General features: G+C 46.4%; 1 protein-coding gene across 1 annotated transcript in view; it reads right to left on the reverse strand.

Annotated features, from left to right (window-relative positions):
• Window positions 1-8,423: 8,423 nt before the first annotated feature.
• Window positions 8,424-25,432, reverse strand: part of pold1 (polymerase (DNA directed), delta 1, catalytic subunit) — a 97,728-nt gene continuing 80,719 nt past the window's right edge. The window contains 3 exon segments of the mRNA XM_055663422.1: window positions 8,424-9,422; window positions 15,062-15,159; window positions 17,867-17,919. Coding sequence (XP_055519397.1) covers window positions 9,326-9,422; window positions 15,062-15,159; window positions 17,867-17,919 — 248 coding nt within the window. The 3' untranslated portion in view covers window positions 8,424-9,325.

Here is a 25,432-nt window from a genome sequence, read left to right on the forward strand (position 1 = left end):
ATTTACAAATAAAAAACCCACACTACTTTCCCTGTATGAGAAGGCGTTTTACATACTACACCCATCACAGGTTGAGTCTGTTAACAGGAGGCAATAGACAACAGGTGCAGGAGTCGGCCATTCGGCCCTTCGAGCTTGGTGCAACCAACGCCAAGGCTCGGTGGGGGAGGGCCACAGTCTAGGGTCCTTCCGCTGCTGGACATGGGGGGCACGGTATGGTGGAGACGCCCCTCAAACTAAATTAAGGGAAGGTATACCACACCAGGGGGCCACATGAGTGGCATGGGTGGGGGACATTATTTGTGGAAATGAAAATGTCAGATGGAATTTTTGCACTGTAAACACTGTATATATTTATTACTTGGACAGGGGCCACAGAGTGGCACGGGTGGGGGACTGTTTGGTGAAATTTGACAAATGTAAAAAAATTGTACTGGAAAAACTTGTATAGTCTCCGAAAATGTCGGATGAATTTTGTTTGTTTGAATGGTTCAGGAATTGTATATATTTATCAATTGAATAAAGTCTCTTTTGAAATTTAAAAAAAAAAGCCAGCACTGTTACCTAACACTGGCACAAGAACTATGCTCTTCAGTACAGGGGGCGCAGAGCTGCTGCCTCACAGCACCAGAGACCCGGGTTCGATCCTGACTACGGGTGCTGTCTGTACGGAGTTTGCACGTTCTCCCCGTGACCTGCGTGGGATTTCTCCCACTCTCCAAAGACGTGCAGGTTTGGAGGTTAATTGGCTTTGGTAAAATTGTAAATTGTCCCTCGTGTTAGTGTACGGGGTGATCTTTAGTCAGCGTGGGGTCGTTGGGCCAAAGGGCCTGTTTCCATCCTGCGTCTTTAAAACTAAAAATTCACCACCCTCTGACTAGAGTTATTCCTCATCTCCTTTACAAGGATACGTCCTTTTATTCTGAGGCTGTGCCCTCCAGTCCTAGACTCTCCCACATCCACTCTTTCCAGGCCTATCACTATTCGATATGTTTTAATGAGATGACCCCTCATCCTTCTAAACTCCAGCGAGTACAGACCCAGTGCCGGCAAACGCTCATCATAGGTTAAGCCAATCATTCCTGGGATCACAGGGTCAATGAGAATAACCACCTCAAATTTAGCAACTTGATGATGCCCAAATAAGTTTAATTCAGTTTAGTTTATTGTCCCGTGTAACGAGGTACAGTGAAAAGCTTTTGTTGCGTGCTAACCAGTCAGTGGAAAGACAATACATGATTATAATCGAGCCGTCCACTGTGTACAGATACAGGATAAAGGGAATAACGTTTAGTGCAAGGTAAAGTCTGATCAAGGATAGTCCGCGGGTCACCAATGAGGTAGATAGTAGTTCAGCACTGCTCCCTAGTTGGTGAGAGGATGGTTCAGTTGCCTGATAACAGCTGGGAAGAAACTGTCCCTGAATCTGGAGGTGTGCGTTTTCACACTTCTGTACCTCTTGCCTGACGGGGAGAGGGGAGAAGAGGGAGTGGCCGGGGGTGCGACTGGTCCTTGATGATGCTGCTGGCCTTGTCGAGGCAGCGTGAGGTGTAGATGGAGTCAATGGGTAGTTGGTTTGCGTGATGGTCTGGGCAGATATGCAGTAAATCTGGGAGATATGATGAGGATGGGGGATGGATAAGATGATAAGTGTGACATGGATGAGTCAGCTTGGACTTGGTGGCCTGTTCCATGATGTATGATTTCATGAGTAGAAATCAGAGGACCAAATAATGGCCTTGGCACAGAATGAGGCCATTCGGCCCATCTTGGCCAATCTAACTGGCTGCCAGAGCAAGGTTCTGGTCACTCCAACCCAGCGAGCTCTCTGCAGCGATAATTAGGCAGTTCCCCCTGAGGACCACAGAGGAACCTGTGTCCACATCTACAGCCAGTGCCTTCCACATTCCAACCACATGCCCTGCGTGGGAAGTTGGCCTCTGGGTCACTCTCAATTCTCTTCCCCTTTGCTTTGTATCTATCACCTCCCATAGTCAACCCCTCCACCAGAGTCCTCGAATTACAGACTTCCCACCACCCTCGCTTCAGCCTTCTCCAAATAAAATACTTCTGAAGTAGAGACCTTTACCGAAACGTCACCCATCCACATTCTCCCGAGATGCTGCCTCTGTGGAGAACATGGATAGGTGACGTTTCACAGAGTGCTGGAGTAACTCAGCGGGTGCAGCAGCATCTATGGAGCTAAGGAAATAGGCAACGTTTCGGGCCGAAACCCTTCCAGGTTGCCTATTTCCAGAAGGGTTTGGCCCGAAACGTTGCCTATTTCCTTCGCTCCATAGATGCTGCTGCACCATAACTCAGCGGGTCAGGCAGCATCTGTGGAGAACATGGATAGGTGACGTTTCACAGAGTGCTGGAGTAACTCAGCGGGTCAGGCAGCATCTGTGGAGAACATGGATAGGTGACGTTTCACAGAGTGCTGGAGTAACTCAGCGGGTCAGGCAGCATCTGTGGAGAACATGGATAGGTGATGTTTCACAGAAACTGGAGTAACTCAGCGGGTCAGGCAGCATCTGTGGAGAACATGGATAGGTGACGTTTCACAGAGTGCTGGAGCCAGCGGGTCAGGCAGCATCTGTGGAGAACATGGATAGGTGACGTTTCACAGAGTGCTGGAGTAACTCAGCGGGTCAGGCAGTATCTGTGGAGAACATGGATAGGTGACGTTTCACATAGTGCTGGAGTAACTCAGCGGGTGCAGCAGCATCTATGGTGTGAAGGAAATAGGTAACGTTTCGGGCCGAAACGTTGCCTATTTCCAGAAGAGTTTCGGCCCGATACGATGCTGGTTCATTATGATGATGGACACAAAATGCTGGAGTAACTCAGCAGGTCAGGCAGCATCTGTGGAGAACATGGATAGGTGACGTTTCGGGTTGAGACCCTTCTTCAGATTCTCACAACCCAATTTATCTTTAGTACAGCAGGCTGTATAATATCAGATTGGGAATAGTGTTGGGCACGGGTTAATGAGAGGATTATGTGCTGCAGCTTCCGGTGAATGGTGTTTCAAACGCAACTTTCAATACCAAAAGACGATGTTTGCAAAAGGAAAAAAAGACCTCAAGCCTAAGGAAAGAATGGAGAAGTGGAACCAATGACAAGACTCATATCTTGGGCCGTGTTACTGCTCTGTGGTGTGGTATTCTATGAACTCAGTCTCTATTTGAGGCACTCACCAAGTTCGGGGAGGGAATTCCAAATTTCTGACGACCTTTCTGCGCGGAAGAAAAGTTCTTACTGATTTAGCTCCATGTTCACATTAGACCTCACCCCTCATCCGACGGTCAAGGCCAGAGTGACACTCTGCCCCCCCCTCCCTCTAGGGCCAACATATCCTTCCTGACCCCAGCCCCCACAACTGAACACTCTGCTCCAGATGAGGTTGGTGAAGTGAAACCAACCATCGTCCTATAGCGGGGAAACGGGCAGTGTCAACTTGGGACAACTTTAGGACCAGTGGCCACAGTTCTATTTAGTTTGTAAATAGTTATGGAAAAGGACGTATTGATTAGTAGGACTGGATGTTACAGTCCCTAAGGTTCTTGACCACAACTGACACCCGATATTCTTGGGGGTGACCACTAGGTGATTTTGCTACCAATTAGTTGCGTACCTCAACGTCACTGGGTGTTTCAGCCATTTATCACAAGACACCCTTAGTCGAGGCAGGCCCACAGAACCGTTCCATTAGTTAAAGTGCTAAATAAGGGCAAGACAAAAATCACAGGACCAACCTTCATATTAAATGAAGAAACTGAAGGTGAATGTAATTCAGGGAGTGGAGGCGACTGTTGGAAGAATGAAGTGGTGGTAGTGGCCCAGTTACTGTCGCACAATGCCAGAGGCCAGGGTTCAATCCTGACTTTTGGTCGCTGTCCATGTGGAGTTTGCATGCTCCCCTCGTGGGATTTCTCCGGGTGCTCCGGTTTCCTCCAACATCTCCAAGGGCGTGCCTTCTGCAAACTGATCCTGGTGTGTGGGCAGTCGATGGGGAAATGGGGATATCGTGGAATTGGTGTGTGTGTGTGTGTGTTGGTCAGCATGGACTCGGTGGGCTGAAGGGCCTCGTTTCCATGCTGTATCTTGAAACTAAACTGGAGATTTTAGAGTTTATGGGCTTGGGGAAGCAGGTTTGTTGAGGAATAGGGCCATGAAGCATGAAATTAAAATGGAGACATTAACAAACTCAGAGCAATTTTCATTCAGAGAGCAGGGGGGGGGGGGTGTTAGCTGAACAAAATATTGAAATCTAATGTCAAAAGAGCAGTAACCACAGGGTAACATCTCCTCTGGTTTCCTGCAGGAAACTGAAGCAGTTTGCACAAGACTGCTGCTCAAGACTATCAGGGGGACGTGAAGAAATGTAACTGATAGATAGCAATTTGAGGAACTTTTACCTGAGGTCGAATAAAACAAATAACAATGATGGCAGGACAATCTAATTGCACTCCAGACCCTTTCTTGCATATTATATGCCACGGCAGAAATGCATACATGCTTTGAACCTCTACTGCAGAGACATAGAAAGAAAGTTAAGGTTAATCTGAGGAAAGACATTCTTGCCATAGAGGGAGTACAGAGAAGGTTCACCAGACTGATTCCTGGGATGTCAGGACTGTCATATGAAGAAAGACTGGATAGACTCGGTTTGTACTCGCTAGAATTTAGAAGATCTTATAGAAACTTACAAAATTCTTAAGGGGTTGGACAGGCTAGATGCAGGAAGATTGTTCCCGATGTTGGGGAAGTCCAGAACAAGGGGTCACAGTTTAAGGATAAAGGGGAAATCTTTTAGGACTGAGATGAGAAAAAAATAATTTACACAGAGAGTGGTGAATCTGTGGAATTCTCTGCCACAGAAGGTAGTTGAGGCCACAGTTCATTGGCTATATTTAAGAGGGAGTTAGATGTGGCCCTTGTGGCTAAAGGGATCAGGGGGTATGGAGAGAAGGCAGGAACAGGATACTGAGTTGGATGATCAGCCACGATCATTTTGAATGGCGGTGCAGACTCGAAGGGCCGAATGGCCTCTACTCCTGCACCTATGTTTCTATGTTAGACTGGAGTTACTCAGCGGGACAGGCAGCATCTCTGGAGAGAAGGAATGGGTGACGTTTCGTCAGTCTGAAGAAGGGTCTCGACCCAAAACGTCGCCCATTCCTTGGGAAATGGGAAATGGCAAAAACTGCCATCCATAGCAAATGGCTGTCCCATGGTAGAATGGTAGACTACAGCAGAGAGACGGGCCAATCGACGTTGCATCAGGGCTCTTGAACACGACCAAGTGAACTGTATTAGTTGCACGAGGGACTAAATGCAGATACACCAGAATCCAGTTTTGTTTTTAGTTTACAGTTACGACACGGAAACAGGCCCTTTCTGATAACTTAAACTGGTCGGCCCAAAGATTCCTTGGAGCTCAGGAGGGTGAGGGGAGATCTTAAAGAGGTGTACAAAAACCTTGAGAGGAATAGATCTGATCAGAGTCTATTGCCCAGAGCAGGGGAATCGAAAACCAGATGGGTTTAAGGTAAGGGGGCAAAGATGAGGGGTAACTTTTTCATGCAAAGGGTGGTGGGTGTATTGAACGAGCTGCTGGAGGATGTAGTTGAGGTTGGGACTATCCCAACGTTTAGGAAACATTTAGACAGGTACATGGGTAGGACAGGTTTAGAGGGATATGGAACAAACACAGGCAGGTGGGACTGGTGTAGCTGGTCGGTGTGGGTAAATTGGGCTGAAGGGGCTGTTTCCACGCTGTACCACTGCATGGCATCCTCTTCAAACCTGCTGACATGGGCAGTGCTGTGCTGATTCACTAAACTGACCTCCAGCTCTTGCAGAACCAGGAGCCATCACTGGACATCTCCCAGGCAAGCACTCACCCATTGATCTCATTTCCTCAGTGGATCTTCCCTCCTCCATCTCAGAGATCCCCAAGCCCACAGTCTACTTCTACTTCCGTCCCAAAATCCCAAAGCAGGAAGCAGCACAAACCATTGCTTTCGCCTGCCATAGCTTTCCTTTTGTCCTGAGCCTCCGCCACAGTCAGAGTGAGGCAGGCCTCATGTAAATTGTTGTCCTGGGCCTCCGCCACAGTCAGAGTGAGGCAGACCTCATGTAAATTGGACGAGCAGCAGCTCATACTTTGCTTGGGCAGCTTACAACGCAATTGTATCAACGTTGAGTCCTCCAATTTCAAGTACCCCCCATTTCCCCCTCTCTTCCTCCCCATCCTAGTTGTCCCACTAGTTACACTACTAGTTGTCCCACTAGTTGCCCCACTAGTTCCATTACTAGTTGTCCCACTAGTTACCACTAGTTGCATTACTAGTTGTCCCACTAGTTCCACTACTAGTTGTCCCACTAGTTACACCACTAGTTGCATTACTAGATGTCCCACTAGTTACACCACTAGTTGCCCCACTAGTTACACCACTAGTTGCATTACTAGTTGCCCCACTAGTTCCATTACTAGATGTCCCACTAGTTACACCACTAGTTGCATTACTAGTTGTCCCACTAGTTACACCACTAGTTGCCCCACCACACCACTAGTTCCATTACTAGTTGTCCCACTAGTTACACTACTAGTTGTCCCACTAGTTACACCACTAGTTGCCCCACTAGTTCCATTACTAGTTGTCCCACTCGTTCCACTACTAGTTGTCCCACTAGTTACACTAGTTTCATTACTAGTTGCGCCACTAGTTCCATTATAGTTGTCCCACTGGTCCATACTGTAGTTTCCTAGTTGCGCCACTCATTTAGTTTCTAGTTCCATTACTGTTTCCCACTAGTTCCTTCTAGTTTCTAGTTCCCTACTAGTTGTCCCACCCCTACTACTAGTTTCATTCTGAAGCCAACAACATTATGTTGGTCATCTGTTCCGCCTCATTTGTTCTGGCCTGTTCCTACTTCTAGTTTCTCCCTCCCCCCTCTACTTTCATTCTGAAGAACACCTGTCCTGTTCCTCCAGAGATGCTGCCTGACCCACTGAGTCACTCCAGCAGTCTGTGTCTATCTCAAAGCTGTGCAGACCTTATTATTTTGCGCTTTGATTCCATCTTGTCTCCCCCTCTTCCATTTGTGATGCCTTCCACCATTTGGATGAATTGAATCTTTGCTGACATGTAGCTAGTCCAAGATGCTCTTCTATGCTGGGGCTAGTTAACAACTGAACATACTGCAGAACATTAGGATGTTGAGTTGACCGACTCCATGCTTGAAGCAGCCTGGAGTTAACACAAACATAATTTCATGGTTATAAAATCTTGCATTAGAGACATAGACAATAGGTGCAGGAGTCGGCCAATCGTCCCTTCGAGCCAGCACCACCATTCAATATGATCATCCACAATCAGTGCCCCGTACCTGCTTTTCCCCCATATCCCTCGATTCCCTTAGCCCTAAGAGCTAAACCTAACTCCCTTGAAAACATCCAGTGAATTGGCCTCCACTGCCTTCTGTGGCAGAGAATTCCACAGATTCACAACTCTATGGGTGAATTTATTTTTTCTCATCTCAGTCCTAAATGGCTGACCCATTTGGAATTGGTGCTGTTTTCGGTCAAGGCCCTTGCCATTGATCATCTGAAGACCAAAGTCACATACACTCCTTGCATGAATAAGTCAAGGATGCGAGGATACCCAAAAATACAGTCGCTGCTCACCAGAATAAACCAACACAAACACATAATAATAAAGTTTTATTTTTCCCCAGATACAAAAGTTAATCGGCCAAAAAACACATTGTTATATAAAAAAATATTGTATGATGTCATGTTTGTCTGGTGTGTCTTGTTCCACATCACTGATGAAGGACTCAACTAGCAGCCTGCCCTCCGTGTGGAATATCGCCATTGTAAACATGGAACTATATTGGAAACACAGGATATTGAGTCCCCTCAAGTAAGTGAAGATACCTGAACTAACAAATCCAGCAGCAAATCACCTGGAGCAGGAAGGCCCAGAACTCAGCCATTAGGTTATGTTGCGTTATCTCATTGTAACAATAAGGGAGGACTATTACAAACTTGATTGTTGGGAAGAGGAACTTAACGATCAAGTCTCTGTTGATGAAGCTCCATAGGAACTCCACAGCTGGATAGCAAGTAAGTAGTGTGTTGGAAAGAATGCAGATGCTGGATTTAATCGAAGGTAGACATAAAACGCTGGAGTAACTCAGCGGGTCAGCAGCAGCATCTGTGGAGAACATGGATAGGTGACGTTTCACAGAGTGCTGGAGTAACTCAGCGGGTCAGGCAGCATCTGTGGAGAACATGGATAGGTGACGTTTCAGATCAGAATCCTTCTTCAGATTGACAAAAGGTCCTGACCTAAAGCGTCACCTATCCATGTTCTCCCTGCTGCCTCTGAGTTACTCCTGCACTCTGTAAAACGTCACCTATCCATGTTCTCCACAGATGCTGCCTGACCCGCTGAGTTACTCCAGCACTCTGTGGCCCTGCGTGGCACAGATGTTTTGACTACACACAGGGATGGGGTACTGTTCATAGTTCAGAAATTGACAATTAAAATTGAGGCCATTTGGTTTCTCACGCCATTTTTAAGCCAATATCTCCTGCGATCTTTGGTTCACCTCATAGCTTAGACCTTGCTTCCATTCTTTCTCCCATGTTATGAAGGGGGGTAGACAGCAAAAGGCAGTAATGCATTAAATGGTTGTAGATGGGAAAAATCCTCTAATTTAACAAATCCCTCGACCTACTGAACATTACCGATCCTTAATTTGGAGTGAGGCAGCATTTCATTTCAAATTCTCATGCAGATGAGATGCTGCAAGAAATCCATTGATCTAATAATTCAGCCAATGAACCGGGTAACAAAATAATAATTCAACTTCTTGTAACATGGTGCATTTACAAAACAAACATATCAATTCCAACACTTTATAAAATAATCATTGACAATTTGCTCGTCACTCTGATGCTCTTGGGAACAAAAATCAGAACATTTTATTTGGCCAGTCATCCCCATGCCCCAACCTCCCAAGGGCCTGATAAGCATTAAGACACAAACATCCCACAACTTGCTGCTAACCGCTCAAGGACGCCTGTGCTACATCAGACACAGAAAGTTTTAAAAGGTTATTAGAAAGGTATTTTCCATCAGAACATAAAGCAAACCTGTATCTGCTAAACCTCTCACCAAATGGTAGTCAGTGGAGAAATACAGCTGGCTCCAGATCCTTGACACAAACAGTCTCCATAGATTGGGGTTTGAACAGTGCTGCTCTGTTCTCCTCATCCTGATGGCAGCGCCCCGCTCCGCTCCTCACCTCACCAGGCTGGTGGTCCAAACCGCACCATCACCTTCTCCTGATCCCCGAGGTCCTTCTGCACTTTCTTCCGCATGTAGAATATGGGGCAATCTCGACTGCGGAGAAACAGGGAGAGGCGGGAACGTGAGAAAAAATGTTACGTGGAATTTACAAAACAGGACAAGGACATAGTTGAGTTTATTTGTCACGTGTACCGAGGTACAGTGAAAAGCTTTTGTTGCGTGCTATCCAGTCAGCGGAAAGACAACACGTGATTACAATCACCCCATCCACAGTGAACAAGTACATGCTAAAGGGAATAACATTCACTGCCAGGTAAAAGCCAATTAAAGATAGCCTCGAGATCTCCAGCGAGGTAGATAGTAGCTCATGGCCGCACAGTAGTTGTTGATATGATAGTTCAGTTGCCTGATAACGGCTGGGAAGAAACTGGAGGTGTTTGTTTTCACACTTCTATACCCCTTGTTTGAAAGGAGAGGGGAGAAGAGGGATTGGCCAGAAATACATGCTCCAAACACTAATATTCAGCATGTTGAAAATCCAGCGGCGACCAGAAAAATGTACGACTCTTTGGGCGACTACTCACGACCATACAGGCGTCAGTAGTCTGGGAGGGGGGGGGGGGGAAACTTTTTAAATCTCTCCCTGCACAGGAGACCCAACCTTTTCTCGTCGGGTTTCCGTTATCGTTGGGGCTGCAACGAGGAGCGGCCTCCAACAGGAAGAGACCGGGGACTCTGGTGCCGACGACTCACCGTCGCCGTCGCGGGGCTGGCCGAGTCCGGAGCGGGTGGAGCAGTGGAGGAGCGCTGCTGCTGCTGCTGCTGCGGCCCGACCGGAGAGTCGGAGGCTTCAACGGCAGGTCTGTGGACGGCGGCACCGGGAGCCCGCGGGTCCCTGGAGGGAGACCGCTTTTCAGGGCTCTCGCAACGGCGACTTCCCCCGCCCGAGTTGCGGGGTTGAAGAGCTCCTGGAGCGGGGCCTGACATCACCGCCCCGCGCGGCTTGGAATGGCCGCGGGACTCTGCGAGCGCACGCCGGGGGCTCTAACATCAAGAACCCGGTGTGCGACCTCGCACCACCCGGCGTGGCTTTAATGGCCGCGGGACAATCGCCATCGCCAACCGGGGGCTTTGACTTTGACTCTGACATGGGGGGGCTGCAGTGCAGTGGAGAGATAAGTTTTTTTGGCCTTCCATCACAGCGATGTGATGGATGTTTATGTAAATTATGTTGTGTCTGGGGTTTATTTGTTTGTAATGTATGGCTGCAGAAACGGCATTTCGTTTGGACCTCAAGGGGTCCAAATGACAATTAAATGTATCTTGTATCTTGTATCTTGTCACCCCATGACATGTCGTGAGTGGTCACCCAGAGAGTCTGTTACCTTTTTCTGGTCCCCCCCGGATTTTCACGTGTTGAAAATTTTCTGAAACCTGCTGCGACTATGACGGGTGCCGGCAAGTCGCCGAAACAAATTGCATGTGGGACAGGCTCTTTACAACAACAAACCCTTGTGCTCCTTTACCCCTCATAGAGTTACATTTCCCTTTATGTGGATTTGTACTAACCACTTGTGTCAACATGTCTCAAATTCCCCCGCAGTATCGTGCGACAGCTAGGTCTGGGCTCCGGCATGTGGAAAAATACCACCAGTGTTTGGGAGATTCTCTGTGCCTCTGCTGGGCTGATCTAATGCCAGGATCCCATGGAAATAAGGGAGAAACCTATGGTAACCCTCGTGATACTTCCCCCACTCCTCAGAAACCACACCAGTGCTTCTCCAAACTATCTCCTCGCCCAAGAGAAAGGCTCAGCTACAGAGAAAAATCGCTTTAATCCAGTTAACTGTTCCTCTTTAAAAACAATATTTACCATAAATATGCCGCAAGCAAATGCCAAAGTCGTGCATGTTTATAGATAAATTAGCCTTGGTTAAAAAAAATGCCCCTAGTGCAGAGAATGGGCGGGAACGTGGGATAACACAGAACAAATGTGAATGGGTGATCAATGGTTGGTGTGGGGAGGGGGTGAAGATGATCGGTATGGATAGAGCAGTGGATGTTGTCTACATGGAGTTTAAGAAGGAACTGCAGATGCTGGAAAATCAAAGGTAGACAACAGTGCTGGGGATACTCAGAGGGTGCAGCAGCATCTGTGGAGCGAAGGAAATAGGCAACGTTTCGGGGCTCCATAGATGCTGCTGCACCCTCTGAGTTTCTCCAGCACTGTTGTCTACATGGATTTTTGCAAGGTGTCTGACAATGTCCCTCATGGTCGGCTATTACAAATTGTCTCAAATTGTGGAATACAGAGGCAAATAAATAAATGATGGGTCTTTGTCCCAAACATTATGGAGGGCACTGTAGATATCCACATGGATATGCAGGGAAAGGTGAGATACTGATCACATACAGGGTGAGGAGATGAGTTTAACCTGGTACCGTTTGGCACAGACATTATGAGCCAAAGTGCCAGTTCCTGTGCTGTGCTGTCCTGAGTTTTATGATGAATCTATCATGGCAATTTCTTCTTGTCCTTCTTGCGTATGGCATGCACAGCCTAATGTTGTAGACAACTTGTTCTATTTGATCTTATTTGATTGTGCACCCCGGGTTAATTGCATTTGTCGAAACAGGGCGGACCACGTGAAGGTTGCAATCTCCCACCCCAGCATCTTCTTCAAACAGTCTATAAATATCTAATACGTTTCACTCCCAGAAATATTTTCCCTCGTTAGAAGAAATAACTTTCTAGGTCACCAGATTAATTCCCATCAAAGCCGAGAACATTTTTATTCAGTCCTGTCAAATCTGGCCTTGTTCACAAGTGAAACATGATGTGTTCAACTCTTCCTCAAAGCTCAAATGCTTGAAGTCTAATATCCATCTTAACTGTGTCACACGGTAACCTGTCCAAGGCAGCACCTCCCTTATTCAGAGCACCCCTTACACAGTGAAGCCGACACTATCTGGCGATTCAGTATAACGGGTTGAGGTGGTGCAACAAGCCGGCCATCAACTGAATTAACACAACAGGAAGTAGATAATACACGGCATGTTCTCCTGACCAACTGTTGTGCAAAACTCTCCAGTCTCAAACCTTGACATCTGATCAATGAACTGATATCAAGTCCCTACACTTGGTCTCATTGTTCTGAATAAACAGGTAGAAGTCGGAGAAAGTTGTTATCAGAGTCATACAGGCCCTTTGGGACAACTTGCCCACACCGACCAACATGTCCCATCTACACTAGTTCCACCTGCCTGCGTTTGGTTCATATCCCATTAAACCTATCCTATCCATGTACCTGTCTAACCTGTCCTATCTATGCACCTGTCCAACTGTTTTTTGAATGTTGGGACAGTCCCTGCCTTAACTACCTCCTCTGGCAGTTTGTTCCATACACCCACCACCCTTTGTGTGAAACGTTACCTCCCAGGCAATTATTAACCGGAAATTCCTATTAAATCATCCTATTCCTATTAAATCTATTCCCCCTCAACTTAAACCTATGTCTTGTGGTTCTCGATTCTCCTACTCTGGGGAAGAGACTTTGTGCATCTACCTGATCTATTTCTCTCATGGTTTTGTACATTGTTTCATTGTGTAGTGTTTAGAAAATACAGATACCTTGGTGTCTGGCAAAAACAGATCAAACTCTGTGGCAAGCTCAATGTTAGCTTCACTATGAACACTGCTTGCATCTTGTCAGAGCCTGGGTTATCATTCACGCTAGGGGAGGGATCATTTAACATTGACTTTAAACATATATATATATTGTTACACACAGACTGTGAATACAAATACAAAGTCACAGCTCTGCTGATCTACAGTAGCGATCGGAATTAAAAAGCTCAGAAAATCAAAGGGGTTAATAGATCAGAAGTGAAAGAATAACAGGAAGTTGCTTAACCCCTTGAATCTATTCTTTCGACTTCGCACAAACAGGCCCTTTGGCCCACTGAGTCCATGCTGACCAGCGATCACACAACGGACAATAGACAATAGGTGCAAGAGTAGGCCATACGGCCCTTCGAGCCAGCACCGCCATTCAATGTGATCATGGCTGATCATCCACAATCAATACCCCGTTCCTGCCTTCTCCCCATATCCCCTGACTCCGCTATTTCCAAGAGCCCTATCTAGCTCTCTCTTGAAAGTATCCAGAGAACCTGCCTCCACCACCCTCTGAGGCAGAGAATTCCACAGAATCACCGCTCTCTGTGAGAAAAAGTTACATTGGTACCAAAGCCAATTAATCTACAAGCCTGCACATCTTTGGAATGTGGGAGGAAACTGAAGCAGCGGGTTTGGGAAAACCCACACGGTCACAGGGAGAACGCACAAACTCTGCACAGACAGCGCCCGTACGTAATCAGGATCGAACCCGGGAATCTGGTGCTGTAATGCAGCAACTGCGCCATTGTGCCGCCCAATTCATTCTGCCATTCATTTAATATTAATCCGTGACCTAAAACCCATCTTTGTTTCCAAAGCTGATAACCTTTATTGGTGCAGCTGATGCCAGCCCTGGAACGTGGACAGTTAGAGGAGGAATAGAAGGCAGGGCAAGATTACAGAGCGGGACAGCGGACAGATTTGTGAATGGTGCGCTGCTGTGGCGATTTGTGGGATTCGAATGGAAACGGGAGTGGTGAGGATGTTTAATTTTTTAAAATATTGAAATGAAAGGGCAGCGGTAGAGTTGCTCCCTTACAGCGCCAGAGAACTAGGTTCGATTCTGACCGTGGGTGCTGTCTGTATGGAGTTTGTACGTTCTCCCTGTGACTGCGTGGGTTTTCCTCCCGCACTCCAAACATGTACAAAGTTTGTAGGTTAATTGGCTTCTAGAAATTGTCCCTAGTGTGTAGGAAAGAGTTAGTGTACGGGGTGATTGCTGGACGGCACGGACTCGGGGGGTTAAAGGACCCGTTTCCATAAGAATAGACACAAAAAGCTAGAATAAAGGGCCTGTCCCACTTGGCCGTCATTTACGTGACAGGCCGGCGGTGACTGACGGTCGCACGTGTCATCATGCGTCCGCACAGACGTCTGGAGCGCGTGACGTCATTTGAAGATGGACACAAAATGCAGGAGTAACTCAGCGGGACCGGCAGCATCTCTGGAGAGAAGGGATGGATGATGTTTCAGGTCAGTCTGAAGAAGGGTATCGACTCGAAACGGCACCCATTGCTTCTCTCCAGAGATGCTGCCGGCCCCGCTGAGTTACTCTAGCATTTTGTGTCTATCTCCAATCGTCTTGGCCCCGGTCTGGGAGTAGGAGTGGGGGCAGATCTGGATCCGGATCCACAACGGCCGTGAGCCCCAGGCCCAGTTCGGCGATCGTTTGCCTGCTTCTGCTGCTGTTGTAGGTGAGACGTTGCACCGTGCCAGGGTCTTGGGCCTGTCCCACTTTGGCCGTCAGTTACGCGACAGGCCGGTGGCGAGCGAAGATTTTGTGCAGGACAAGTCCGCACTCCTCCACACCACTCCATGCGCCCGTCCTGCGCTACCCACACGTTAGCAGGCCACGTAAATGGTGCACGAATGACAGCCAAGTGGGACACGCCCTTAACTCAGTGGGCCAGACTGCATCTCAGTTCCCCTGCTGTATCTTTAAAGTTTAAAGCATGAAGTCCCAGTGAAGATAGTTCAGGGTGAAGGAAGGCTTGGTCACGCAGTGATCTCCATGAGGCACATTAACTATGGGAGTGTACAGATCATCTCCTACCTGGTGCAAAGTACTTCCTCATGAAGACTGCCTTGACATCGTTGACACTGTGTCCACAAGCGCGAAAACTTCTCCTCCAGCAGCTTCAACTGAGATATCTGAGAGAGACAGAGAGAGAGAGAAACGCAGAGATGGGATTGTGAAGACAAATAGAAAACATTGGGGAGAAACTTGCTTTGACTAAAAATCTTCAGCAGATTTGTTTCGTGAGATCACCCTCTCAAATCATGAAGGGGGTGAAAAAGAAACCAAAAAAAAAATAATCACACTCTTGGCCTTGTGTGTGTTTTGTTTTAAAAAAAAATGTCACAACTGTGAGTATTTTATCACATTTCTTATTGTGGAGCTGGTGGGTGGTTGCAATGACAAAACACGTTTAGTGACAAGTTTCCAATGTATGCACAGTTATTTATTGCAGGGGCACGAGGTGTATATGAGGTGGAGTTGGCACCTTGACCTCCTTAATTATGTGGACAATAGCAAACCTCAACTCCATTTTCCTGTCTACACTCCTTGATACTTAAATGTTCAAAAAATCTAAATGGTCAGCATTGAGCAGGGTATTCACACCACTCTGTAATGCTCAGTTCCCAAGGACACACACTAAACAGGAAGAAGTCACCTACTTCACAAAGCCCACTGCCCAAATCCCATTCATCATGAATTCTTCTGATGAATCTTAAATATATATTCTGGCCTGGTCCTCCAAGGTAGAGGATTGCAAAGATTCCATCTCCCGCTAGAAAGTTCTCACTTGGACTCTCTTGTTCTTGAGAGTATTTCCCTCAGAGCCCATTAAAAGATGATACAGGTGGACACAAAATGCTGGAGTAACTCAGCGGGACAGGCAGCATCTCTGGAGAGAAAGAATGGGTGACATTTCGGGCTGAGACCCTTCTTCAGTCTCCCATTCCTTCTCTCCAGAGATGCTGCCTGACCCACTGAGTTACTCCAACATTTAGTGTCTACCTTAGATTTAAACCAGCATCTGCAGTTCTTTCCTACACAAGATGGTATAGTATTTTGGATGAAGGAATTTCCCAGTGTTGAACAGCTGACAATATGTCACCAGCACAGGAACAAGTTGCTGTCTAACACCGCTTCAGTCAAAGACAACAAGTCAAAGTCTCCAGTCCCTAAATGTTCTTCCAGGATTGCTGGCAAGTACAGAGCACCCTGCTGTCATGGTTTCATCACATCTTTCAGTCAATGCTTGGAAATGTTGTCAACATTCCCTGATCGATTTAATTAATCCAACCATCAGAGTGTAATTGTAAGCTTTGGTGTATTCTGTGTGCTGCAATACATACCAGCACCCTGTACAAAACACTATCCAGTTACAATGGGGGAATACCACAGCTAACGTACTGGTCTACATCTCCAAAAGTAAACATTATTTAAAATTGTTGGAAAATCCCTTTACCTGTTGAACGTTAACTGCCTTCCACCTCACCTTATCCCCATGTCAGCAAGGACAATTAATCACCTGTATGCCCGTTTTTACAATCAGTGGTAAACTCCCTTGCTAAATTACATTTCTCAAGTTGCTAACTCTTCAGCCACTGGCAAAAGTTGAATGCCCCTGCTAAATCCCTTCGTAACTTCCTCTGCTTTCAGATCAAATTTTACAGAGTCTCAACGTAACCAAGTCTCACAAACCCCATTTTCTTAATTGCTTCTGCATCCTACAGAAGAGTCTCGACCTGAAACGTCACCCATTCCTTCTCTCCAGAGACGCTGCCTGTCCCGCTGAGTTACTCCAGCACTTTGTGTATACCTTCGATTTAAACCAGCATCTGCAGTTCCTTCCTGCACCTTTCCTCTGCATCCAAAGACTTTGACAATATTCTAAAATGCTAGTGACCAGATCTCAACTCAGTATCAGACAATCGCCAGTGCTTAAACTTTTTATCGAAACAAGTAATATAAATTAATTGAACAGTGCAGTCAAAGATTTAAATTCAGAATATTAAAATGATAGATGGTTAATTCTTGATGTTCTTTGTTGGTTACCATTGTGATTGAATCCTGCCCCAATCTTTAACAACGAGGTGTATTCTAGTGCTTCTATAGATCAACCAGTATAATACACCTGCCATTAAAGTAACTGCTTTCCATATGGCTTGTCTTTCAAAATTAAAATATTTGGGGCAGGACTGTGGCACAGCGGGTAGAGTTGCTGCCTCACAGCACCAGAGGCCATGGACCATCCTGACTATGGATGCTGTCTGTACGGAGTTTGCACGTTCTCCCTGTGACCACGTGGGTTTTCCCCGGGTGCTCCGGTTTCCTCCCACACTCCAAAGTCGGACAGGTTGTAGGTTAATTACCTTCAGTAAAAATTGTCTTTAATGTGTGTAGGATAGTGCTAGTGAATGGGAATCGCTGGTCAGTGTGGACACGGTGGGCCGTTTCCATGCTGTATCTCTAAACTAATGTGTTTTTTCTTCAGAAAACCCCCCTTGTCTTTGCACAAATCAATGCCCACTGCGCACTGGATGCTGGATGTGGCAAAACATCCAATTTGATGCGCAAGGGGCAATCAGAAGGGTGGTTGGGCTGTCAATGTTCTCTTGCATGGCTGGTGTTGGAGAAGCAGACAAATTATGAGATCAAATCCTGCATGAAACTGAATTCCAAAAACCTTTTAGGGCGAGTTGGTTGCCACTGAGCCAACAAATACATCCATTTCACGGTGCGCTGTGCGGTGTTTTTACCCACTGGTGTGTAACGGAGTAACTAAAGGAACACATTTCAACGAGGCATAATCCAGCTCTCCAATTCTAATATATGATGTTGTCGTACCTCCTTCTGATACAGCTCTGATTGACGAGATCTACAGTAACTGCAGACAGCACCTGCAGACAAAACACAAGTCCCAAGAAAAATTGAGTTTGAAATCTCTTTCCAAAGAGCAGTGCAGATTTATAACAAAAACTATTCAGGTTTAACACATGCACAAACAAATATAATTAAAATTGTGCTGAAAGGCCAGTTGTATACAGGGACACAAGAAGCCAATCTTATTTCACTCACTGTACATCTTTTCACTTGGAATGTGACCGTGTTATCTTTGACCAGTCCTTAACAACAAAAAGTCTGTAAATCTGTTTTTTTATTCTTGATCTTAAACCGTGTATTGTGCTTTTGCAAGTAATTTACTGTGCTTTTGTGTGTCATTTATTGTGCCTTTATATGCAATTTATTCTATGTAATGTCTTGTCTTATCTGGGTCCTGAGTCTGTAATTAAAAGTAAGTAATTGACACATAGCCTCGAGGACTTTACCTTGTGGGAGAATTAGGAGGGGTAAACTTTATTCACAGATTTAAGAAGATTATTGGCCCAGTCAGTTAACACAATTTCTATGAGTGATAGGTCTGTCCCATTTTCACGACAGAATTCACAACCTTTTTTACTCGTGGACATTTTTCATCAGGCTAGAAAAACGCCCCGACCTACTTGATGCCACGAGTACCCGCGACTAACATCACCGCCTGCTACGACCTCGTGACGACCATGCTGCGAGTATGAGTCAAGGGCAAACTCGGCAGATGGTGAAAGTAGGACAGGCCCTAGACAGCCTCAACAGAGTGCTTCTTACTGCAAATGTCCAGCATCTTATCAGCTTTGTATCAGATTGGCAGGGTTTACAGGGGAGAGAGAGGGTGAGGGAAAGATTATATATAGTGAGAGATTCATTCAAAAGACAAATTAGATATGTATTAATGAAAGGTACGTTGAAAAAGTCTCGAGAAATTACCTCCAACCAAAATAACATAATTCTATAATTTTTATTTTATCTTTAATGTATTTAAAGAACTACAGAATAAGGAGGTTTAGTTTATACACCGGAGGCACTTTCTCCACACATCCAAGCTGAGGTTAAAGATTCAGGTTACCATGAAGTCCCTGACCAAAGACTCATTTATTTTTGTCCCTTTAAGAAGTGGTTGATATTTTCCAAGCCTTTAACTTCCTCCTCTGATCGCACTGGTTTACAGCTGACCTCTGCTACCACACACTCCACTGTTTGCTTCAAGAGCAGGTGAAGCCAGCCATTCACCTGCAGACCACTGTGCCCTTGCCCAATGCTACACACCTGTACCGCTACATTCAAACACCTCCACTGCAGATGACACAGAGATCCTTGGTACAATTCACAGAAAATAAATAGACAACAGGTGCAGGAGTAGAGGCCATTCAACCCTTCGAGCCAGCACCGCCATTCAATGTGATCATGGCTGATCATCCCCAATCAGTACCCCGTTCCTGCCTTCTCCCCATATCCCCTGACTCCATTATCTTTAAGAGCCCCATCTAGCTCTCTCTTGAAAGTATCCAGAGAACCGGCCTCCACTGCCCTCTGAGGCAGAGAATTCCACAGACTCACCACTCTCTGGGTGAATAAACACCTCTTGTTCTTTCCCAACTCTCATCTCTAGTCACTGGGGGCCACACTTCTGGACACTGAGAGTCTCAGCTTTAGGATTTTAGAGGGAGTTTGTGCATTTCTGTCATCCCTCAGTAAATCCAACGAGAAACTCCAGCAATCACTACCTGACACTCACAATGCATCATCATTGCCGACTCCCCCAGTATCAATGCCCTGGGATTAACCATTGACAAGAAACTGAACTGGTGTGACCTGTGTGAAGAAGGTTCGGACCCAAAACGTCACCCATCCTTTTTCCCCCACAGTTGCTGCCTGACCCGCTGAGTTACTCCAGCACTCTGTGAAACGTCACCTATCCATGTTCTCCACAGATGCTGCTTGACCCGCTGAGTTACTCCAGCACTCTTTGAAACGTCACCTACCAATGTTCTCCACAGATGCTGCCTGACCCGCTGAGTTACTCCAGCATTCTGTGAAACGTCACCTATCCATGTTCTCCACAGATGTTGCCTGACCCGCTGAGTTACTCCAGCACTCTGTGAAACATCACCTATCCATGTTCTCCACAGATGCTGCTGCACCCGCTGAGTTACTCCAGCACTCTGTGAAACGTCACCTATCCATATTCTCCACAGATGCTGCCTGACCCGCTGAGTTACTCCAGCATTTTGTGTCCATCATCATAATGAACCAGCATCGTATAAAGATAGAAGAGCTGCTAATTGTGAAGCCAGAGGAAGGAATAGGTAGAAGAGGAGGGGGGTGGGGATGAATGTGTGTGTGAGTCAATGTGGGGCCCAGTGAACGGGGGGGAAGGAAGGCTTGCTTTCAGGTTAGTTACCTAAAATTGGAGAATTATTTGCTCATACCACTTGGTTGTTAGCTACGCAAGCGGAATATGAGGTGCTGCTCCTCCAGTTTGCAAGTGTGGGCTCACTCTGGCAATGGAGATGGCCCAGGACAGAAAGATCAGTATGGGTAAGAAAGAACTGCAGAAGCTGGTTTAAATCGAAGGTAAGACACAACATGCTGGTGTAACTCAGCGGGACAGACAGCATCTCTGGAGAGAATGAATGGGCAACGTTTCGGGTCGGGACCTTTCTTCAAGATAGAATGTAGTCGGAGACAGCAAGACTAGTGGAAGAACTGGGAAGGGGAAGGGGACGGAGAGAGAAAGCAAGGGCTATTTGAAGTTAGAGAAGTCAATGTTCGTACTGCTGGGGTGTAAACTACCCAAGTGAAATACGAGGTGCTGCTCCTCCAATTTGCGGTGGGACTCACTCTGGCCATGGAGGAGGCCCAGGACAGAAAGATCAGTATGGGAATGGAAAGGAGAGTTAAAAGTAGTTAGCAACCGGGAGATCCAGCAGGCCATGGTGGACAGAGCCCACAATGACCAACACACTCAAGATCTAGATTCTGGAAATAATAAAGAAATGAGAGCAATTGGCTATGTGTATCTAATGCAAAGCAGGCTAAAGGGCCTGTCCCACTTTCCCGAGCTGCTCACAAATTCTCCCCTTGATTCAAACTGGGAGAATGTTCGTAACGGGTCCGTAGATATATGGTAGCAGCACGTTATGTCAGCAGTAGGTACTCGGTGCAATTTTTCTCCTCCCGACTATCTTTTTACTCGTGGACATTTTTTATCGGGCTGGAAAAAACGTCCCGACTTACCTGATGCCCCGAGTACCTCCGGCTGACATAGCGAGCCGCTACGATATATCTACCGACTCCTGCACCCATTACGAACATTCTCCGAGTTTGAATCAAGGGGGAAACTCGGGAGAATTCGTGAGCAGCTCGGGAAAGTGGGACAGGCCCTTAAACAATACCAGCCCATGACGTATATAATTAAAAATCAAATAATTCTTAATAAAATGTCAGCTTGGTTTGGGAACAGCTCCATCCTGGACCAGCACACAAACCAACTTCCCTTCTATTGATCGCATTTACACCTCATGCTGCCTCGGCAAGGCCAGCAGCATAATCAAGGACCAGTCCCACTCCCTCTTCTCCCCTCTCCCATCAGGCAAAAGGTGCAGAAGTGTGAAAACCAATGCACACACCTCCAGATTCAGAGACAGTTTCGTCCCAGCTGTTATCAGGCAACTGAATCATCCTACCAACAACCAGAGAGCGGTCCTGAGCTACTATCTACCTCATTGGTGACCCTCAGACTATCCTTTACTGGTTTTACCTTGCACTAAACGTTATTCCCTTATCATGTATCTGTACACTGTAAATGGCTCGATTGTAATCATGTATTGTCTTTCCGTTGACTGGTTAGCACGCAACAAAAGCTTTTCAATGTACCTTGCCACACGTGACAATAAACTGAACTGAGCACAACACATTTGACATCACACAAATGACCCCCTTGCAGTGGGCTTTTGGTTCATGCCCTCCCTCAGTGCTCACTGCCCCCTTCTCTCCATTTGTAATCCCATGACGTGGTGTCAGGAAGATTCTGAGTGATATTGGAGAACAAACTTTCAGAATGAGGAACTGCTCAGCCTCCGGCCTGACCACGGGAAATGAGAGAGACGCAAGGAGACTTTGGGCTGCAAGCCTTCTATTCTAGAACAAGGGAAACTCCAGCCCGTCAGTCCAGTTGGCAACAGTGGGGAGAATGTGAAGGTAGGCAAAAGTGCGGGAGCAACTCAGCGGGTGCGGCAGCATCTATGGAACGAAGGAAATACGCAACGTTTCGGCCCGAAACATAGAAATTAGGTGCAGGAGTAGGCAATTCGGCCCTTCGAGCCTGCACCGCCATTCAATATGATCATAGCTGATCATCCAACTCAGTATCCCGCACCTGCCTTCTCTCCATACCCCCTGATCCCCTTAGCCACAAGGGCCACATCTAACTCCCTCTTAAATATAGCCAATGAACTGGCCTCAACTACCCTCTGTGGCAGAGAGTTCCAGAGATTCACCACTCTCTGTGTGAAAAAAGTTCTTCTCATCTCGGTTTTAAAGGATTTCCCCCTTATCCTTAAGCTGTGACCCCTTGTCCTGGACTTCCCCAACATCGGGAGCAATCTTCCTGCATCTAGCCTGTCCAACCCCTTAAGAATTTTGTAAGTTTCTATAAGATCCCCTCTCAATGTCCTAAATTCTAGAGTATAAACCAAGTCTATCCAGTCTTTCTTCATAAGACAGTCCTGACATCCCAGGAATCAGTCTGGTGAACCTTCTCTGTACTCCCTCTATGGCAATAATGTCCTTCCTCAGATTTGGAGACCAAAACTGTACGCAATACTCCAGGTGTGGTCTCACCAAGACCCTGTACAACTGCAGTAGAACCTCCCTGCTCCTATACTCAAATCCTTTTGCTATGAAAGCTAACATACCATTCGCTTTCTTCACTGCCTGCTGCACCTGCATGCCTACTTTCAATGACTGGTGTACCATGACACCCAGGTCTCGCTGCATCTCCCCTTTTCCTAGTCGGCCACGATTTAGATATTAGTCTGCTTTCCCGTTTTTACCTCCAAAATTTTGCCACCAAAACCCTTCTTCAGACTATGAATCTCCAGCGAGAGTCTGCCTGAATAAATTAACTCAAAACCTGATTATTCATTTCCCCAAAAATAAAGAGAAAAATGCTGGAGTAACTCAGCGGGTCAGGCAGCATCTGTGGAGAACATGGATAGGTGACGTTTCACAGAGTGCTGGAGTAACTCAGCGGGCCAGGCAGCATCTGTGGAGAACATGGATAGGTGACGTTTCACAGAGTGCTGGAGTAACTCAGCGGGTCAGGCAGCATCTGTGGAGAACATGGATAGGTGACGTTTTGGGTCTAGACTGATTGGTGGGGGGGTGGAGGGGGGTGAGAAATCTGGTAGAGAAGGGGCAGGACAATGTGGCAGGTAATAGGCTGATCCTGCAAAGAGAGTTTTTGAGAGGATGGCGGACGAAGGTCAGAGGCGAAAAGATGGAAGGTGTGAGACAAAAGGATTGAAGAGTTGTACATTGTGAAGCTAGAGGAAGGAATGTAGGTGGAAGGGATGGGGAAAAATAGGTGAGAGTCCAAACAAAAAAAAATGATTGAAATGATTCAATTTATTGCACATATTAGCACATATTGAAAATTAACAACGATTCAGAGCTGAGCACAGAAGAATGTTGACAGTCCCTTATTTTTTTCTCTCTAAATAACTGCACTTTTAGTCATAAATCCTACAGCCTCTCCGCTTCAAAAGCTTCTGCCTGGTTTAGCAGCCTCCCACCCTATAAACTTCCTTATGCAGTATTATGTTAAGCACTGTGCTAATTCCACTGAATTACTCATGCCCAACGAGTTACACCTCTGAAGCTTTCCCCTAAAGCATAAGTACCCAACAATTGGTCTGAAGAAGGGTCCCGGGTCACGTGTCCTTGTTCTCCAGAGATGCTGCCTGAGCCACTTAGTTACACCATCACTTTGTGTCTATCTACCCAATCATTAATCTAGTTGGCCTTCAAGATAATCACCATCCGCCACAACAATTAAGAATAAGGAGTAAACCATTTAGAACGGAGACGAGGAAACACAGACTCACAGAAAGAGTGGTGAGTCTGTGGAGGCCAGTTCTCTGGATGCTTTCAAAGAGAGAGCTAAATAGGGCTCTTAAAAATAGCTGAGTCAGGGGATATGGGGTGAAGGCAGGAACGGGGTACTGATTGGGGATGATCAGCCATGATCACTTTGAATGGCGGTGCTGGCTCGAAGGGCCAAATGGCCTACTCCTGCACCTATTGTCTATTGTCAATGAACCTAACAGAGGCCACGACCTCTCCCAACTCCCATTGTAACCCCTCCATCTCCACCCTTTGATGCAGTGGCCAGGCAATCTGTTTCCACAACACTTCTTGGCAACAGATCTCCAGCCAGCTGCTGGAAGAGGCACAGCCAAGATGAGTCACTGACCTATTTTAGTTTCCCTTTCTGTGGTCCATGTATTCCATCTTTCCCCCGACACAGATCATTCACTCCACTCACCACCAGTTCCCAAATCGCCATAGCAACAACATCTGGTGGGGTCTCTGATTTCCCAAAGAAAACGAACATTTGTTCCAATTCAGAAAATACACATAATTACAGAACACCACCTTGACATCCGTCCAAATATAATTTCAATTTCAGCTGCTGGATGTTGATCTTAGACAGTTGTCACTTTGGCCCAGAGAGAAATAGAAGCAAGGAAAGACAAGAAGTGTAGTTAGTAAGATAGCAAGTGATGACAAACTAGCAAAAGACATGTGGCCACTCTACACAAGGCCACTCAGCCACACGATGACCTGCTTGGCATGCCAGTGCTCTGGCTAGCTTCCAGCTTCACACACACACACGAGTCAAGTTCTACTCAAACTGGAACCAAGCACCAAGGCCTTGGAAGTCATGCAGACAGGGACGACATGGATATTATACACCAGAAGAGATTTGTTACATTATGTTTCTCAAATTAGGTCATAGATGTAGACCAGCTGCAACACGAGTCAAGAGAGTTTTATTGTCATATGTCCCGGACGGGACAATGAAATTTTTACTTGCTGCAGCGCAACACAATATGTGAATATGTAAACATAGAAACATAGACAATAGGTGCAGGAGTAGGCCATTCGGCCCTTCGAGCCTGCACCGCCATTCAATATGATCATGGCTGATCATCCAACTCAGTATCCTGTACCTGCCTTCTCTCCATACCCCCTGATCCCTTTAGCCACAAGGGCCACATCTAACTCCCTCTTAAATATAGCCAATGAACTGTGGCCTCAACTACCTTCTGTGGCAGAGAATTCCACAGATTCACCACTCTCTGTGCGAAAAATGTTTTTTCTCATCTCGGTCCTAAAAGACTTCCCCCTTATCCTTAAACTGTGACCCCTTGTTCTGGACTTCCCCAACATTGGGAACAATCTTCCTGCATCTAGCCTGTCCAACCCCTTAAGAATTTTGTAAGTTTCTATAAGATCCCCCCTCAATCTTCT

The sequence above is a fragment of the Leucoraja erinacea genome, chromosome 37, assembly GCF_028641065.1.
Source record: "Leucoraja erinacea ecotype New England chromosome 37, Leri_hhj_1, whole genome shotgun sequence".
Taxonomy (NCBI): domain Eukaryota; kingdom Metazoa; phylum Chordata; class Chondrichthyes; order Rajiformes; family Rajidae; genus Leucoraja; species Leucoraja erinaceus.